General features: G+C 39.0%; 1 protein-coding gene across 2 annotated transcripts in view; it reads right to left on the bottom strand.

The window, feature by feature from the left end:
• Positions 1-20,071, bottom strand: part of FXR1 (FMR1 autosomal homolog 1) — a 33,683-nt gene that overhangs the window by 4,165 nt on the left and 9,447 nt on the right. The window contains exons 2-15 of one of the 2 annotated variants that reach the window (XM_039557003.1): positions 19,853-19,905; positions 15,713-15,806; positions 15,045-15,116; positions 12,665-12,813; positions 12,125-12,218; positions 11,178-11,294; positions 10,907-11,077; positions 7,639-7,717; positions 5,331-5,440; positions 4,593-4,679; positions 3,665-3,872; positions 1,914-2,117; positions 1,025-1,225; positions 194-274 (exon numbers count right to left, since the gene is read on the bottom strand). In XM_039557003.1, coding sequence (XP_039412937.1) covers positions 194-274; positions 1,025-1,225; positions 1,914-2,117; positions 3,665-3,872; positions 4,593-4,679; positions 5,331-5,440; positions 7,639-7,717; positions 10,907-11,077; positions 11,178-11,294; positions 12,125-12,218; positions 12,665-12,813; positions 15,045-15,116; positions 15,713-15,806; positions 19,853-19,905 — 1,720 coding nt within the window. The remainder of the gene's footprint in view (positions 1-193; positions 275-1,024; positions 1,226-1,913; positions 2,118-3,664; positions 3,873-4,592; positions 4,680-5,330; positions 5,441-7,638; positions 7,718-10,906; positions 11,078-11,177; positions 11,295-12,124; positions 12,219-12,664; positions 12,814-15,044; positions 15,117-15,712; positions 15,807-19,852; positions 19,906-20,071) is intronic. The other variant, XM_039557004.1, reaches the window with a different exon arrangement.

Raw genomic sequence — 20,071 nt, 5'->3', positions numbered from 1 at the left:
GTTAGACATCAATTAGTTTCATTAGACAGATTTTAGAAGTTTTCCTAGTAGAAGAAATATCTTTCATCTTTATCTAGTAGTCTTATTAGTTATTGAGTAACCTTTTGATATTATGCAGCTCTATGTAAAACAGCAGACACAACATTCTCTCATGCTTTTGACCTGAGATTACCCACAGCTCCACTCGAATTACCTGGCTGTCTATCTTCTGCCTGACCCCTGAAGCGACGCCTGCGGCTACGATTGCGTCGCTGGGGTTTTTTGTCACTATCATCTGCAATTGCAAAGTTTATAATGAACTATTTCTGATCATAAAATAAATAAATTCTTCAGCAGTTTCAGCATGGGGCATTTAAAATTGCTTCTGTTAAAGACAGAGACTAAAAGTAAGACAGAAAAGCTAAAAGAAAATTTTATACTGAAAGCATACACAGTAACACAAAAGCTAGATTTTACTTTTTGTTCTTGGTTCATTAAAACATTTAGGCACGTGCTTAATGACCTCAGATTTCATTTATTAAGTAACCATACGTCAAATTTTAGCAACATAACCCAGATTTTGTTTTTCTACATTAAGCAACAGAGTGTATTCTTGTCCCTGTGAGTATCGAGAGAATTTACTGAGGGAAAGTTCTTAAGTAGAAGCTCGGTAGAGACAAATTAACAGCTACTTAAGGAGCTTTCCCATACCGAGACTGAGGTTACCAAGGACAAAACAGAGTGTGTATCTGACAGTACTGTTTCTATCAAAGCAGCAGTACCAATGGGAAACAACAAGTCAAGTCTTTGGTGTCTCCATCAGACAGTTTTTACAAAAAAGGCACATGAAAAGGCTAGTGGAGCTCAGTAAACAGAAGATTCCATGGCACAGCCATGGAGGGAGTCTTTCTTTAATCAGACAGCAACCTTGAACAGAACAACGATTCGTCACTTACAAAAACAAACAAGGGCTTCACTACACTTACAGGGACAACACATTTTTTTCTTAGCTTGCTCTGGGACTACCATCCAACCATTTACATACCTAAACCATTCTCATTAACAGAAGCTGTATCAGACTCTGTCATTCCATCCATAAGAACAGCATCTTCATCAGTCCTTCGCCGGCGTGACCTCCTGCGGCGGTTGCTGCTGTGGTGGGACTCGCTGGCGTCGGTGTCCACGGTCTGGTCTGACTCCGTGTTATCCAGCAAGCTGTAAGGGTTGCTGTCCGGGTCTTTAAGCACTAAACAAACACAAAGTGTCCATCTAAGATATTGTAGTGATGTGTAACTTCATTTCCAGGCTGACTTACAGCCGTGTCCCAAAGTTTCAAACTACAAAGCAACCTTAAGCCAAGGTATAACACACAGACCTGCAGTATTTCATCTCAGACTGGATCCTCCGACCCTTAACCTAACAGTAACAATCCTGGGGCACCACAACAGGCACTTGCACTGTTTCACCACAAACATTTCCAAGATGACACTTAAGAGACCTTTTACTCAAAACTGCTAAATACATAAAACACACCTTTCACTCTGTGGTTGTGTGGTACTTCTGACACTGTTACAGTGTTAATGTTAGCACAGATTCTGATAAAACCCAACTTCCAATCAATGATTTCTTCTTTCATTCTGGATCTAAACGTAAGCTTAACTCAGAAGGCAGCCATAGGCAACATGCCAAAGATTTATCAACTTTGCTAATAACATTGTGTGTGAGCCGTAGAGGAAGGAAATTAAGATCACTGTGAACAGAAAATAAACAAAATGCTAAAACACGCTGTATGACACAACTATCACACAACTGCACTGAAATCCCAGGGTATTAAGATCCAAATGTAAGAATGGAGTATTTTAAAAAAGAAAGAGGTTATACAGAAAATTGCCAGGAAGACAATCTCAATTCAAAATCCATTTGGAACACAGTACCAGAGCTAATGGATGACTTTCCACCACGAGGTCCCCCACGCCCACGACCTCCAGACACGCTACGTCCTCGTCCCCCGGGACGTCGTCTGTTGTCTCGTTGGTGCCTGCTCTCCCTGTCATCTTCTCCTGCCAAGGACCAGTCACTAAGTTCATCTTTTCTCTCAGATTCTGTTTCAGAGGGATTAGAGAGCTCAGAGTTTGTACCTTGTATGAGAAGGAAAAGAAAATTGGAAATTAGTATCAATTTGGGGATTATATTCTGGTTTCATATCCTCACCGAAGTATTCCAGCCAGCATTGCTGGTTATGGATGTATGTTATTTAAAAAAAAAAAAGCATTAAATATATATATAAATATTAATACACATACAAGTATATAATCATAGATGTATTTTAATATTTATATATACACCCATATATAAGAATATATACATACATAAAATATAGAGCAGAAGTTACCTAAATAAGATTCTCAATCTAAGTTTGTTTGTACTAACATGTGAAATAAAGGCTGAAAGATTACCAAATCTGTAATTTCTGTACACAGATAAACCAAGGATTAAGCAGTGTTTCCTCTCTTTGTCTACACACTGCAGGCATTTGGTGCAGTTTCTAGGCAACTTCTGTAAAATTCCCAAGGACAACTTTGCCACCTTATAGCCGATGGCTGTTGCTAAGCAACCCCTTCTGGATGCTGTAATGCTGCTTGAACAATTTCACTGTTTATATTAAACAGCATCTGTAATACCCGGCCATCTCTGAGTACCCAAACCCACACAGCTTTTTATTACCTGAAAAACCAACACCTATTATTCATTTTAGGTATCCAGGAACTCCCCCTACTAAACCAGTCTGAAGTTTTAGACACATATGGCTCCATTTTGGGAGGGAAAAAAAAAAAGAAGTTTTCCAAATCAGAGTGTGGATATATATAAGCAAAGTGAACAAGTTTTCTTACAGTTAGTCAGTTCATTGGGAAATACTAAGAAGTGAAGTTATAAACATCATCATCAGAGTCAACACAACTAACACATGGCATGATCCAGGAAGCTATAGCCAGGGACAGACTGTAAAGCCCATAAAGGGTCTGATTTTTTAACAGAAATGAGCTACAGGTAGATATCCAGAGTAATTTACTGTACTGAAAAAAAACCATTGTCCTTCTTTGTGAAGCATGTTTATATTGAAATGCAGTGTCTCCATTTGGACGAGCTGGGGATGTGCACACCTGTTAGGAAATGAACCGTGCTTTTTAATTGAGAAATGCATCACAGTACCTCACTACACCTTAAAACAAATCCAATTAGTTCCTGACCAAATTAAAAAACTCATGGGACTTTGTGCTGTCTCCATGTTAAATCATTTTGGTTTACTTTTCAGAAATACGCTGCTAAGATGGCCATGATCACAGACAAGCAATTTTTCTCCTTCTCAAACAAAATAGATAATGCTAATTTCAGATTTTTTTTTTTGTGTCTCCTGAAAAGGATCTCTATTTCCCTTCCCAGCTTTTATGATGTTATCTAACAACACTGAAGGACAAGATGTTCCCAAGTTTGGTTTGTTAATTTTTTCAGTTTTAAACTTAACTTCAAGACTGCAAATCTAACGGGGTGTTTTGAGCTATGTACAAAATCAAATGGCAATTCTGAATTTCCAACCCTATCTTCACTCAAGTACGATGAACACAAAGAAATCCAGAGACAGTTTTGGGTTCAAAGGTATCCCGAGGCCTCGCTCAAGGGCGCTCACCGTAACCAGACGTGTAATTGGGGCCCCTGCGGCCTCTGCCCCGCCCGCTGTAGGACCTGGAGCCTTGCACTGAGGAGAGGGTGCTCTCATCAGTGGTGTAACCCTTCTCCTTCTCAGGAACTCGAGTGGAGGAAGGCCTGAAGCCCATCCCAATCTGGCGCAGCTGTTCATCGATTTGGAGCCTTTCCAGTCTTAGTTGTTCTACCTCCTACATAAAATGAAACAAAAAACATTGAAAAAACTGCTGACAAACGTCCCTCAAAAAACACCATCACCCACTCATCTTGAAAATAATCATTCCTGTAGGAGAGTTACCACCACCTGGAAGGTGACTACAAATAACAAAATTCAAGATGAGCTATCTCTGAGTTTTGGAAGAGATCTAAAAACTTTCTTGTTCACCATTACACAGATGACTTTTCTCTAAGGCTACTTAATTACAATTCATCGAATTTTTTCCAGTAAAATTTAGGGGGAAAAAAAAAGCAAACTGACAAGGGAACACAATTCAAACTCATTATCTTCGTTAACATCACAATGCAAAACCAACCTAACCAGGTAATTGTTCTAATACTACACTGTGTTGTGTTACTATTAGAAATTCCATCCTACCCCAACGGAGCATTAACCTGGGAACAGCAGAACATGAACACAGAGAAAAAATTGTGTTAGTTCCCAAATGCCCCTTAAACCACTGTTCTTTGCAGTCTGATTCTTTCTACCCCAACAGCACTAAGTAACCATGACAAGGTATTTACAGGCTCACGATACCCATGGGCAAGGAGTGGGCTCAAGGCACAAAGGTTTAAATTGTGATATACTGAGGAACAGTTTAACAACTGCAAATCCCACCAAAGCATTTGCTCAGAAATTCCCTTACTTCAACCCAAGTTTCCTCTACAGATTGTCCCTCTCTAAATACACTCACCTTTAGATATGCGATGTGATATTCCAACAGAACTTGGACATTCCCAATGCTTTCTTTAGTACCAACAAATACAAACGGTACCATTCCCTACAGAAACAAAGCATCAAAGCTTTTTATCAGGAAGAACATTATCATCAAAACAATGCTTTCTTTTCAAATTATATAAAGAGATCTGTTTTAAATTACAAAAGTGAGCTGAACAAAGGCAGTAACTAAGCCTTGGACTGCAAAGACATTAGAAATAGCTCAGGCTGGTGTGACAGTGGGGGCTTCAGACTGTCCAGCTTTCCCAACAATCTATTCTGGAGATGAGGTAACCTGACATCCCATGTTCACATTCCCCCATGCAACACATACTCTGTGTGTTTATCACAGCAGGTGTGTAGAAGTATCCACAGTTTACCAGGAAGTGCCCAGTGGTTCATTAAACCAACTTTACAAGACTCAGCACCTTTACAAGATTTTAGTGTTTGTTCTTATCTATTTAAAATATGTGGATACTTTTAACACTATAAATCCCAAATTAATTACGTAGCCAAAGTACGTATAGGAGAAAGAGTAAAAAAAAAAAAAAACCCTCTTACATCAGCAGCAAAAAACCTTCCTTTAATTACCTCATATAAAATCTACTGCAAGATGCCCACTTAAAACTAATGCTCTCTATATCCACAGATTGTGAAATAAAACTGGGTTTGAGAGTAAAAACCCAGTCACAGCAGGAAAGAATAAAGTACTTACATCTTCACGGGGCAGCTTATTTTCATTGTCTCCTTCAATTCTCACCCTGACGACTCCAGACTTGTCTACAATCTCCTGAATCACTTTTCCATTTTTTCCAATAACTTTTCCTTCAGAGGGCAAGAATGGTTAATTTTGCACCAGTGTGCATAGTATTTTAACATGTTTATTGATATTTTATATATAAACCCCCCAGACGATGTCAGAGAAAACTTCCAAAATTAAATTCTCTCTCTATATGCAGAATGACAAGCAGTGACGAAGATCACCACTGCACACAAGCTTCTAACAGAACCAAACCAAGAGTAAAAAGGCACAAGAGTTTTGCAAATTCTTATTTTAAATTTATGTGTCAAAATTATTTGGACCCCCTGACTCCACATGTGCCTTCATTCAATCTTTCCTGACATTTTAATAGGCTTATACATTTTTTGAAGCCTCTTAAAAAATTTGGCTTTACAACAGATTTGTGTACGACCAGTGATTTTCACATTACCTTTAAAATACCTATTTTGAGATCATGCATGGGATCTAAACCAAAAGTTCCTTCAGAACTTGTATGTTTAAATCTCAAAAAAAGAAAAAGAGGTGACTCCTTGGGTCCCTTACTACAAGAGTTTAGCTCTCAGGCTAAAGTTCTGTGAAAACGTTTCTTCATCCCAGCTAAATATATGGCACTTAAAAACATTTATGTTTAAATTAGGAGCAAAGGAAGGCAGAACAACTTTTAAAAAGGGTAAAAGCCAGAACTGTGTAACAGAATACTCCATAAGGAATGTTCTTTTCAGCAAGTATCAACATGACACAAAGTAACACGCAAAATATATTAAAAATTTGTTTTCCTTCCTCAGAAGCTCTAACAGCTCAGCAGGTTTGGGTTTTTATCTTTCTGTACTGGAGTCACTGATGAGCACTGAACTTCCTTTAAGCTGGATGTCTCCATTAAGTGTAGCTAAATATCTGTCTGCTTACCTGGGTGCTCACAGGTGATGTAGGCAGGACATTTGCCTTCATCAGAAACTGGCATTGTCATTGTTTAACAGCAGCATTTTCAGTTAAACACACTGCTGTGACTTGTGCCCTGATTCTTATGTGGGATATATTTGCACTAATGCATGCTCTCCAAAAGCTCTCCAAAACTCAATTTGTAGAACATAAGGTTTAGCAAAATTCCCTGGAATAATTAGATTTACTGAATAAGACTGCAGAAAAAAAACTGTTCACATATAAACTAGTGATTAACTTGTTGCATGTTAAAATGAGCTTTCACATTACATAGGTGAGAAAACCAGTAAGTTGCATCAGATACACAATTTGCCCAAGTTCTATTGAAAAAAAAAAAAACCCAAATGAACAAATGAAACTTCCCTGTACCTTAATCTGGTCAAGTTCTAACACCATGGAAGCCTAAGTTTTAGGAGTTTGCACATTAATTATTTAAATTATGTTATTTACAATATGCAGGCTCCAAGCACCAAACCACAGGAGGTTAAAGCTCAGGTTTTAATTTCCCCTCTGTATAATCCAAGCTGTTCAATCAGGTACAACACCTGCAACTTACTGCCTCCATGCCCACACTGCCCACAGGCTGGGCATGGGGAGCAGGGAGCTGCCAGACTTGAGTAAAAAGCAGGATAAAGGAAGTAGAATGAGGGAAGAGGAAAAATGTCCCCTGGGAAGGCCAGAGTAGGAGAAGACGTTTGTGTCTAAGTGGAACAAAATTAACCTCACAATACAGAGTGGCTTTCAATACAGAACCTAGCAGACTATGCTACACCTTCATAAACATGGAAACCTGCAACATGGAAAAATGCCTATTTTGAGACTGAGGCTGAGACCTATGAGCACTGTTGATTTATACAGGAGCTCACCAGCATCCAACCACCACCTCTGACAAACCTCAACCCAGGAGGGAGCAGTAACAGGAGAACTGTCTTGTGTCATTCTTGCAACTCAGCTGGAGTACTTCCAGATTAAACTTTGGAACTTAGTTTCTGCACTTTTAAGCAGTCAATTTAGTAAGGTGTATTTTTTCACTACAATCTGAACTTCAAATATTACCATTAAATTAGGTGGTAGAAGTCTGTAATCGAGTCAATTTAAGTGTTAAAATCCTGACAAAGTATTATGCAGCAACAATATAGCCAATTTCATAATAATTCTCTGATACATGTAGTTTTAAAAGATTAATCACTTTCTACTTAAATGGAGAAATCAAATGTTGTACTGGCATCTATATCCTCTTTGCAAAGTTATGTTGATTAGGCTCCATTTCCCCAACTTTTCATGTTTTAGCAGTATTACATACCAACAAGATTTCTGGGAACTTGAATAAAATCCTCCACAAATTCCAAGTAACTTCTGGCCTTTTTTACTGCCTCAGCAGTCTGGAAATGAATTTAAAAAAATTGAATTTATTTGTGAATATAGCATGTTAAAAACAAAACCTTGTAGCAACAGCTGCAAGTCTTCCAAACAATCTTATTTTCAGAAAGAGAAGAATAGAGACAAGATTAATCTAGTTTTAAACTAAATCATAAAGGAATAATTGAGTGAAATGCCCAGAGACAAAATTCAGTAGTAAAGCAAAGCATCAGTAATGAATAAACTATATTTTTATGTTATTTCAAGACATTTTGAGACATCAGAATGGATGCCCCATCCCCGGAAGTGTTCGAAGGCCAGGTTGGATGGGGCTTTGAGCAAACACTGCAACTGATATTACAGCCAGGGCACTCTCTTTCCAGAATGCTGGTTTCTGGCCACAGTTCATCTACAATGCTCTCCAAAACAGGACAGTGGCTCCGGTTACGGGGGAGAACTCCTGTGAATGCTCTCTTACAGCTTTATTATTAAATGACGGAAATCAACTGAGTTAACTGGGATGCCGAAACAAGAAACAAGGCTACAAATTAGCAACAGCATTAAGTATAGAATTAAAGGAGGAGTATCAGCATCTAGTCAGTAAAAACAGCTTAAGAGCACAATTTCCATTTTACACTAATGCCTCAACCCTTTCATCTGTCATTTTTAGGCAACACATGAAGTAAGAGTACCACCAGCTCCTGCACCTTTTAATCAAATCAGGCAAATCCTACAAGAAGAAGAAAATGTATAAACCTCTACTTCTGGCAGAGGTCAAAATGATAGCAAAAGAAACATGGACAAATTGGATTTCAAGATAATGAAAGCAGTGATCAAGCACAAGAAACAGATGAACAGGAAGCCACTGTGAGGAGCAGAGGTTATGCTGCATTCTCAGGGCAACTGCTCAAATGATACAAACTTAACAGAGGTTAGCAATTTTTCATCCTCAATGAATTCTACAAATGGACACAATTAAGCAAAGAGTTCCTGCCTCAGGTATGTTTAGCAGTTCTTTCCCAAATAAAGGTGAAGGAACAGTGAATGCATTTACCGAAGCAGTCAGGACAAGAAAATACACAACTGCCAGAGCTGCAGCTCTCCAGTGCACCCTTAAGCCTCTCTACACTTGTCATGAGTACTCAGGATTTTTACGTGAGTACAACCTGGGTAACTCCTTCACACCCCAACATGAGTGAGCGCATAAAGCTGACTCAGACAAGGTATTTTCAATTCCTTGTAGTGAAACATGGATTAAAGACCTCAAAGGATTCCAGTCACTACCAAGTACCTTTATTAACTCTGAATTACAGCCTACACGTCCACTGATGCTCTTGTTACTTCACACAGTAGCCCAAACAACCAAGACACCTCCATGCTACTGATGATTCTTTAATAGAAAAATTAGTGTTTTCCTGAACTCAGCATTGCACCTACCAGTGTTATGAACTGCACAAGAATTGACTGCAGTTCCACTATGACAGTAATGAAGGCCTAAGAGGAACTCTTCTATTTCTGACACAGCTCTCCCTCTCTGGGAAGCACAATGTTTCCATAAGCAGTCTCAAGTTCACAGGCCTGTGATCTGTACAGGCATCACAATGAGAAGTTCAAGCAACCAGAGAAGGGTCTTGAAACCAAAATGGTCTTGACCAGACAGGGATAAAAGCATAAGCAGCATGCCATAAAGTTCAAATTCCTTCTATCCACAGAGATTTCCAATATTTTTTAAAATTTATCTTCATGTGTCTTCCCTCAAAGAGTCTAGCCCTGAGCAACAGTGAACCTTTATTTGTATGCAAAACATCAGCTATGGGAAACCCTCTCACTGCAACTGCTATGTCAACAACACTGGTTCACTACTCCCACACATCTCAGCCTGAAATTGTCTGCCTGTGCATTCAGGCATTAGGGCCTGGCTGGTTGCCCACTGCAGCTGAAAAGAGGCAAAAAGAATAGGCAAGTGTAGCCAGATGCTGAAACCCTTATCATGTGGAATAGTTAAGCTGCCTGGCATTTTTAGAAGCACTTATCACTTCTAGGAAGGACAAGGCCGGATGTGTCTAAAGGCATTTTTATTTAGGGGGCATCTGGTATTTGTAATCATTGCTGTGCACCTCTGTAAGAGGCTGGTGACAGTCGTAACCTTTCCACGAGTTCCAGCATCACACCATTCACACGAAAGAGATCAAAACTGGAATACACTGGACATTCCACTGCATTTCAACTTGTCTGATTCTTCCTCAGGAACTGAGATGCAATTTACTGGCAGTAGGAGATCAAAGAAGGATCTGTTGTCACCCTGATACCCTAGAAGCATTTCCAAAAAAAAAGGACACAGAATTTCAGGAATACTGTAAAGTACAGAAGTTTGACCTCCTCTCCACAGGATCGACTTCATCTGAACATTTGATCACAACCAGGTTCTACTCCTGACACTGATGGAACAGAATTCAAGACCTCAGATCCCTGAAACAGGACACAGCCACAGATTTCCAGAAGTTTTAACATCAGATACTCAGTGGCACCTGTAGAGTTGGTAACACGGGATAAAACCCTCAAAATATGTTCTGACAGGGCCCTAGTGAGACTGCATTTTTGTCACTAGCCTTCTGCTTCTTCAATGGATCCTTGTTTTGCCCAAGGACCAGCTACATTTCAAGGTAGTTGTGAGATTCAGAAGAGTCACACAAATGGAATTAACTTGGAGCAAATCATTATTTTTCCAAAGCCAGCATTAAATTGCCAAAATATTAGTGTTAGAAGCAATAGATACAGGCTTTAACACACCTGGCTAGGTCAAAGGAGCAGACACCACACAGCAAAACACACATGAAAAAGAGGAGGGAAGAGGAGAACCAATAAGGTTCCACGGGAGAGAAGAAACCCAAACAAACCCATGATCAAGTCAAATAGCAGGAAATGATACTTCTCTCAGGTTGACCCAGGATATACACAGTGCAGTTACAGCATTTGTGCATCAGCAAAACGGAATCATTAGGACAGAACACACCTCATGGAAGTCACCACTGCAACAAAGGCTTGTATTTCAAATATATGCAGTAGAAGCTGCCACAACGTCAACATGCACAAAGACACTCACACAAAAACTCAGGTGCTTTGTGTTCTTAATTCTGGGTACAGCTCTCACGACTCTAAAAGCAGGTACAGAGAGAAATGCTCCAAGGATTCATACAAAGTTCCCCCCTTACCTCTCCATAGATTCTGAAAGTACCGGTATCCTCTTCAAGTTCAATGGTTGTAACTCCTGGAACCTTTCTGGCTTGTTGTATATTACTGCCATGAGTTCCTATAGCAAGTCCCATTAAATCTTCTCTGACTACAAACTCCTCATGAAATGCTGCAGCAAGCTGCTTTGTGCACTGAAGGGAAAACAAAGGAAGACTCATCCACATGCACTCACTGTAATGCACTGCTCTGAGCTCAGTTTCAAGCAACAAGAGCCACAAGCTGTGGCTTTACCTCCAAGTGTTTTGTAGCTTCCTCATTTCTTGACATCAGCATGAGTTTGGTGCGAATGCTGCGCAGGTGCATGTCACTGAGGATGTTCACTCTCTTCACTGTTGCTTCACTGGCAGACTACAGGAGAGAGGGAACCTAAGTTTTGGCTTTGTAAGCAAATACACATTTAAAGGGTAAATCAGGAACCTACTGAAACTAAGTCATAAACATGATCTCAATTTCTAGAGATTACATGAACCTTGTTCTTCCTCAAAACAAAGCACAAGAAATTCAGCAGCACCAACTACTTGTTCTCACTCACAACACATTTTATATTAAAGACTTCGCTGCCAAATTACACAATAACCCTTTCCCCTTCATGTTGCCCCAATAAATCTTTCTACCATATACATGCTTGTCACCACATGAGTAAGAGAGTTAAGGAAATAATCAAGGACAACACAATCCTGCAGAGTGAGGTTCAAGTGGACAATATTAAGTAAATGGAGTTATGAAGAAAAACTAAAGCTGAGACAAGCCTATGCAGTAAGAACAGCACCGCAGAAGCATCTAAAGTGAATAATTCCTTAATGCCTACACTGAACTGGTGCAGCTCTCCACGTGGAAACCCAGCTGTGGGTCAAACTGCACAGCGTAACACAGCACAAAGGGAAAGACATTGCTCCAGAGTGGAGCAAGATGATTTACCTCTGAGCCACCTGCTAAAATCAGTGAAATAGAACTCAGCTGAGAATGCCAAAAGTCATACAAACAGTGAGACCCAAAGCTGCTCCTAAATTTAGGTTGTATGCAAAGATTAAACAGATCTGCTTATATTAAATCTCTCACAATTTACACAGCTTGACAAGTTAAACCATTTTCCTTACACACACAGAGCTGGCTATATACTTCCTATAAAAAAATATACTGGGAATTCATGCAACATTTACATAGAAGCAACTACTTACCAGTATTATTAGTTGAGCAGTTTCAACATGATAAAAAATTCGACATGCTCCCACAGCTTTCTTGAAATCTTTATGTGCATTTTCATTAGCACACCTAAGGAGACAAAATGACTGTTATTTCAATAAGCTGCATCAAAACTGAACATGCAATAGCATAACAGACCCAAGAACATTTCAGTAGTTTATGGCAAGGACTGTTCACAAAGAGGGAAGTTCCCATTCTCTCTAACATGGTTCCAGAGCTTGTTTCCCTGTGGATTCTACAGCACTATGGTTATCTGGCAAGTCTCAGTAACAGGCCCACTGTGAAGTGAATCAACTGTACAGGCATGAAGTTCCCACCTGAGAACTTGCCTTCTGTCCCTACCCTGAAAGCTCAGCAGGGGTCCCAGGCAGCAGTTTCTAAATGAGCTACTGCAGCCATAACCACCCTTAAAGTTCTTCATGGACCTGTAAATCAGCCTCTAAAATAGAAGCCAAGTGGGTTTTTCTCCCCTTCCAATAAGTAAAAGCCTTCTTGAAGTGTGCAGAGCTACTCACGCATCTCTCAGGTCTTCAGGAACATCCACTGTGCATTTGAAGAAGGTGTTCTTTTTGACAGTTTTGTTCTGATTCACAGGTCGGAGTCGTTCGTAAGTGACAATTTCATTGTAAGTGGCATCACAAGCAGCGTATTCAATAACATAAAACTGCGAAAGAGTTTTTTTAAAAAATGGTAACTTCAGCAAGGAACAACAAAGACATAGTAACATTACTGGCATCAGCAAGGAAGCACAAAATATGAATATATAAACAAAACCCTAAAACTAAGTTGATATAATGATACATTTCTACACAAAGGAGCCTGGACATATTTCGGCACCCTTGTGCTCCCCCACTGAAGCCAAAACACTGTTATCAGCACAGTCTCAGTCCCCCACAACAGCACAACAGCAATCAATCAATTGGATTGATTTTTCTGATGCCCATCTCTCTTTCAAATACTTTCATTAGTTTAGTTCAGTTCAAGTTCCAAAACCCAAAGTGTTTACTGGAGCTCTAATTCTAGAAAATATTGAACAAAGAATAATTCTTCACAGAAATATCACTCTGCACCACTTTAAAACAAACAAACAAACAAGGCAAATCCACTGATTCAATGGGCAAACTACCTGGGAATCATGTAATATCAAAATCAATATAAAAACTCAATCTTTTTGACACACACTGCCAAATTTAGGAAGGCAAGAGAACTAAGACTATTTAAATTACCAATAATCTACTCCTACACTTCCACCCAACACACACAAGTTTAAAGAAGCTTGTGTGCACAGTATCCCTGAAGCCTGGCTCTGTGTTAGGGATGCAACCTTCTCCTCCCCTCCCTTCCACCTGTATCCAATTTAGGGGTGCCACATTCACCTCTCCCACCCTCAAAATCAGTATCTGTTTGTCTCAACACAATTAAGTATCCAGAAAACACAAACCACTCTGGTCATGACACACTGTTTTCTAATTTCAAGTTTTAAGTTTAGTTTAAGTATCATCCTAATTATATAAAGCTGCTTTGAAATGTATCAATGTATCATTATTACCCCAACTAATAATAATGAACAATAAACACTAAACTACAACTAAATTTAAGAGATCTAACACTACGTGCTCTAAAAACTTAACTTCTATAGTTAAAGATAATTCTGGATATCAGAACTATCCCAAAGCAACAAATCATTAGACAAATGAGTTGTTTGTGAATTTCATATTAACTCTGAGGAAAAACTCTAAATATGGAATCATGTTAAAGACAGTACAAAGAAGCCAATACAAACTGTGAGGTTCTTCGCAGGGACAATTCCTTAAAATAACTGATTTGACAAGCTTACACTGGCCACTGAGGGTGAAAAACCATTTTTTCCTGTAAAAACTAGAAAATTAGGAATTGGATAAAACTGAAATTAAAATCAGAATTAAAAATTTTACTTCTATGACTTTTTCTAAAAATTAGTAGCACAGCAAGGTAATGGATAGCAAAATTTCAAATTTCTGTGACATTTAAGAAAAGCATATGAGCCACAAATGACAAACTACCATTTAAATCAGTCTGTCTCCTTTTATCTTCTTTTCTTAACAAGCTGCTTAATTCGCAAGGGTCAAAACACAGAATCTTCCTTTGGTAGGTGCTTACTACCACCTTGTTCTTACAGAGCTCAACAGAAGTTGGTATTTGTTGAGTTTTTACACAATATTAGAAACTGGATAATTATTTTTTCTCAGTACTGTTTCCTTTAGTTTTAGGAGTCTGATACAGCAGAAGCATCAAAACACAGGACTCCTCCCACAATGAGGTTCAAATCTTTTGCTGTCTTTTCACAAAGTAAAGCTTTAATGAGACCAGGTCAAACGCTGCCACAGCTCTATACACTCAAGTGTCTGAATCTGCAATTTACTTGGCAGCTGCAAACCATTTATTTATGTAAAATAAAAACTTGACATATGTGAAAGCAAAACAAGCAGTGCCCTTCTACTACACTCAGTAAGAACACATACACAAAAACCAACCCACAGCCACACAGAGCAATAGCTACAGCAGGCTTAATTTGCAGACTATAAGCACGTTTAAACTGCAGGTGCTTTACTTCATATTTAGCACCAAATTCAATCCACAAAGCAGGTTTGTTAGAAGTCCTGTCCTTGTGCATGCCTTCAGTCCTTCAAGCAATTAAACTGCTGATAATGGAAGTCACTTGCTCAGCTCTAAGGGCACAACCCTCTGCTGTGCAAGGCAGCAAAGGTCATTCCAAAGTGGTCTCAACTCAAAATTCTCTTTTCTCATGTTTTTTGTATTTGTAGTACTTTATTCAGAGTTTTTTCATGACAAAGAACTTCTATTGACTGTATTCAACATGAAAGCATGAAATCATTAAGTTTTAAAATAATTTACCTCTCCTTTCATCATTCGAACTTTTGCCAGCCACCAGCCACAAGGTTCTTGGTCATTTGCCCTAGAATAAACCTGAAAATGAAAGAATTTCTTAGAATAGTTGCCCAAAACTATGAAGTATCCTCAGGAAAGGAAACTCATTACTTTGATTTTAGGGACAAGTACAGAAAAAAACCCAGAAGTTAAACTAAATCACTAATGATACTACAATGAGCAGAGAGCAGAACATGCATATTTTGATTTCTAGATTTAGTACATCACTCCTATTAACACTCTCTCTGTAGAACATTGTAATTCACACAATTTCCTACGAGACTGTACCAGACATTTCATCCGGGTTAAAACTTGTTATCAGAGCAGCTTTATTTACATCTTCATATCAAAGATTTCCAACACTTTACATTCCAGGTCAAAAAAGAAAACTGCCTAGATTTTGTGTCAGAATTAAAACCTTCTCTGCTATTTTAAGTTTTAGATTTTGAAAAATTTCCACTGGTAGTTTTGTGGGAAAACTGAAATGTCACAGCTTCACTGAAATTCTAATAAACCCATGTGTAGACACATGCTCCATTTTAAACCTTCAGCTTGGTAATGCCCTTACAACCCTCACCACTGCCTTGAGTGGACAATCAGTTACAGACCAGGACAGGTCATGAGCATTCACTCACCTCCACCTCATCTCCTTCACCGATTTCCTTCTTGATATCAGGGGGTGGTGGTAACCTGACTTCATTGAAGGGCACCTGGCGCTCTGGTTGCCAACTGGAAGTTGAAAAAGCATTACACATTAATTCTCAAACTTTCCTATCGTTTTCTGCATTTTAGTTTTGGAATTCTGAGTTTCACTAAAATTCATTCTTTCCATATAATCAGGCCTGTTTCCTTATTGCTAGAAAGCAAACCTTATAACCAAAGGAACAAAATAATCATGTCAAGACAAAATTCTCTGGGAAGATATTTAATGACAAAATTTTGAAATTAACTGAAAAATTTAACTAATGGCTTTCACAAAACCCCAGTGAAAGATATTATATGATGTACTTAACGCTCCTACTGCTCAAGTCATAGAGCCCATATACAGATATGAGCTCAGCTTTGCAGTCCACTATGGGGTTCACCCATTTCTCCTCCTCATAGTTAACATTTCAATTGCTTACCACCAAAGTTTTATGTATTCCAGGAAAATCTGACTCCGACCTTTAACAAAACTTTCCACCTGCAAACTTGCTGATGTTCCCCAGTAACATATCTTTATATCTGCCTATCAATACCAATTACTTCTAGGCATACAAAATAAAGGTTGACTTTCTTGTACAGCAAGACTATTTATTTTACTTTAGTTGGCTCTACAGAAGTATTTTATTTGTAGAACTGTATGTTTTCAGCGCATTCTATGAAGACTACTGGAGCAATTAAATCCACTGTGCTCCCCTGAAATTCCTTTTCCTTCTACTCTGTGAATGTCACAGAATGCCATCAGCTGTTCCTCGCTCTTAGTCAGAAATCCAACTAAAGACTCTACACAGCTTGACATAAAATCAGGGGAAAAAAGACCCTTCACAAAACCCCTATTAATTTAGAGTATCTGAGGGACTTTTAACGGTATCTGTCAAAGTATTGCAATGTCCACCATTTCTGCCCATCTGATTCACATTAGACACCAACAGAATCAGAACCAACCAACTTGCAACAGTAAGGATTACTGCAAGTCATTTGCTTTGCTTACTTATAACAACCTGCAGACAGAGCAGCCTACATTAGTGGAACGAGCCTGAGCATGAGGAGCAAAGGGCACTTCTGCAACTTTCTAGGTAAGAAGATGGATACATTTACATGCTTGGTCTGAAAAGACAGCTTACACTCAAGTACCTCACTTAATAAAGATGTTACGTATCATATAGTTTTAATCTAGACATTACAATAAAATTTTTCTTTCAATTATAGTTCGAAAAAGAACAAAAATGCATGAAGATTATTACTGAGGTGCTGGAACACATTCAGAGAAGGGCTAGGATGCTGGTGAATGGTCTGGGGCATAGATCTGATGAGGAGCAGCTGAGGGAGCTGGGGGGGCTCAGCCTGGAGAAAAGGAAGCTCAGAGGGACCTGAAAAGAAATGGTGTCAAGTTGTGCCAGGGAGATTTAGGCTGATACTAGGAGAAATCTCTTCACTACAAAGGTGGTCAGACACTGGAATGGGCTACCCAAGGAGGTGGTGGAATCTCCATTCCCAGAGGTGTTCAAAGGCACACAGATGTGGCACTTGGCCACATGGTTTAGTGGTGAACGTTGTGGTGCAGGACTAATAGCTGGATTTCATCTCAGAGGATCAAGCATAAGCCCTTCCATCCTTAAGGATTCTCTGACACGGATAGCTTTTGTTGAGGCTGGAAAGTATTTTGGCTACAAAATGTTAATCAAATCACATTCTATTTCTGAGAAATGGTGAAGGAGGCTGGCAAAAAAATTCAGTTGCAATTAAACTGCCCTCGTTGCAAATATAACGGTTACTAATCTCATGGTTTGGGTTTTTCCTTCCTCTCCCTGCCAGTGAAGGAAGTGCACAGTGGAAAAGGGCACAGAAGGCTCAGATCCCAGAGTATGAGTCCAGGTTTTGGTAGCAAAACTTTTTAAGTCCAGAATTGGAGCATCTCACTGGTGAGATACAAAACAAGATGTTTTAAGAAATTACTTGTGATGGGCTGCAAACTACCTACTAAGACAATCTGACAGAACTAATGCTTGAACTACAGGGTACCAATCACAATAAAGGGAGGTTCTTGCTTCTTACAACACAGAAGCCTCTCCTTCAATACAGCTGCTTCAAACTCCAATGAGCCTCTATGAAACTGCACCTCAAGATCCAATTTTCTATCTAACAGTAATAAAAGTTTCCAGTTCCTGAAGCTTCCACATTCATTCCTTTGCCTCCTTAACCCCAGAAAATGTCTCTTAAAAGAATTAAGGCTACCTGCTCAGAGACTGCGTGTTGCTATGGCCACAAAATCATCATTAGCAGTCTGTGCTGGTACACTTAACTTTGGGAACCTTACAACAGCTGTAGATTAAGACTGGCTAACAGCAGAATGTGCAAAGTGACAGTTTAGACTGCCTATTGTGGGGTAGACAAGTGTATTTGCTAGTGATAATCACTATCACAACACTGATGCTCTCAGCGCAGGTCACTCTTGCCAACTTCGGTTCCACTAAAGCCCTGACGAATTTAACTCCATAAAAAGCATAAGAATTGATCAGATTTACGTCACAGAATAAATGGCTGTGTACACCCATCCTGATCAGATCTATTTTTAGTCAAGAGAACACTCCACATATGCTGCAGCCCATCCTTTTTGAAACATGGCTGCTGCTGCCAGACTTTCTGTAAAACACATGGATGATATGGATACTAAATACTAGAAATGCGTTTGCCAACAATTCCACTCCTGCTGCAAACCCCTGGCACTTCCTTTAGCTTACGTGGTTTCTGATATGAAAGTATATACTTTGAATGCAAAGAGAAGTAATTACTTTTCTTTATAAAGTAATATGGATGTTGAAGATGAAACTGAAGATTTGTCACATCTTCTCAGACCATGGATAAGATGAAGGGTTTAATTTTTTTTCTGTTTGTTGGGTTTTGGGGTGAGGGTATGAAAACCTAGGAGACAGATACAGCTTCCATAACCACCTCAGTGTTAGTATAAATCATGGTTGCCACCTCATCTTCTAACTGTTTTCATAAAATAAGGACTAGAAAACACAGGCTAGAAAGAAACAAACGCTGGGTTTTGCAGAGTAAACCCCAGGATTACTTATGTCCCCCCCCCAAAGGATTTATTTTTACACACATGTATATATGTACACACACATACACACCTGGGATTATAAACGCTGTTTATAAGGACACACTTGCACACTCCCTAGTATTACCTTTATTACCCAGCAATCTTTCTTGAAGAAAGGCTCAAAACTGATCTACAGGCTAGAGGTGGCAAAGGTTACTAACAATTTTCACATCAAAAGCAGACACATTTTATAGGATCTCCACCTAGTAACTGGAAGGGAAACAGGAAAGAGTGCGTAGCTCACAGAGTATTTGGAATTAGCACTGGAATCTCCCAGGTAATCCACAGAGCTATCAGCCAGAATGCTGAACAACAGGTACTCATTTGTACTTTACTATCCCATGGATTATCCTTGGCTTGCCACAACGAGTTCCTAGCAGCACTGCTGTGTTTATATATTAAATGAAATGGGCCTCATGGATAATTCTTCTTCAAGATTTGCTAACAGATCTGCACTCTTTTCCACTCACCAGGTCTTTTGACTGGATATACATGTATATTTATCTTCCTAATAGTTAAAAGAAAAAAATCACCATCAGGATATTTTTACTTTTCTCTGGTTGAGAATAGTGAACAGCATTCCAGAGAGTAGACAAAGAATGGCTGATTTAAGTACTTTGGTATTTTTCACCTTTTTCTGCTTTTGTGTAAGAGTATCAAGCCTGTGCCACTGATTCCTATGTTAATTAAATTTGGCTGTCACATCTATGGGCATCACTAAAGATATCAAAGAATGTACAGACTGATGTACAGGACTGTGTAACTGATGAGCTGAATCCTATACAGATTCAAGAAGGCAGTTCATGGAAGCTGAACAGAATAGTGAGCCTGTACTTCTAGAACTGTATCTAATGAAATCTGCTTCCTCTTAAAGGCAAAACAATTAAACAAAAAACATCAGCAGAAGCACAAAACTGAAATAACCTAATATTCAAATGATTATTTTAAAAAATAAAATACTTACTTGTTTTCAAATACAACTGTGAGGGAGTCCTCATGAACATCTTTGATAAATCCCTAAAATAAAAACATTTTTGTTACAAGAATGCATGTGAAATCAAAAAGGCACCAATTTCAATACAGCCTGAAACTGAGCCAAAACCACCACTAACACTGAGGTTCCAATTTAGGAAAGCTCCAAGACACACTCCCACTCTTTGCACGAGGTTGATGATATTCTTAG

Source organism: Corvus cornix, chromosome 9, assembly GCF_000738735.6.
Source record: "Corvus cornix cornix isolate S_Up_H32 chromosome 9, ASM73873v5, whole genome shotgun sequence".
NCBI classification, from domain to species: Eukaryota; Metazoa; Chordata; class Aves; order Passeriformes; family Corvidae; genus Corvus; species Corvus cornix.
This window is presented reverse-complemented; position numbering and strand designations above follow the sequence as displayed.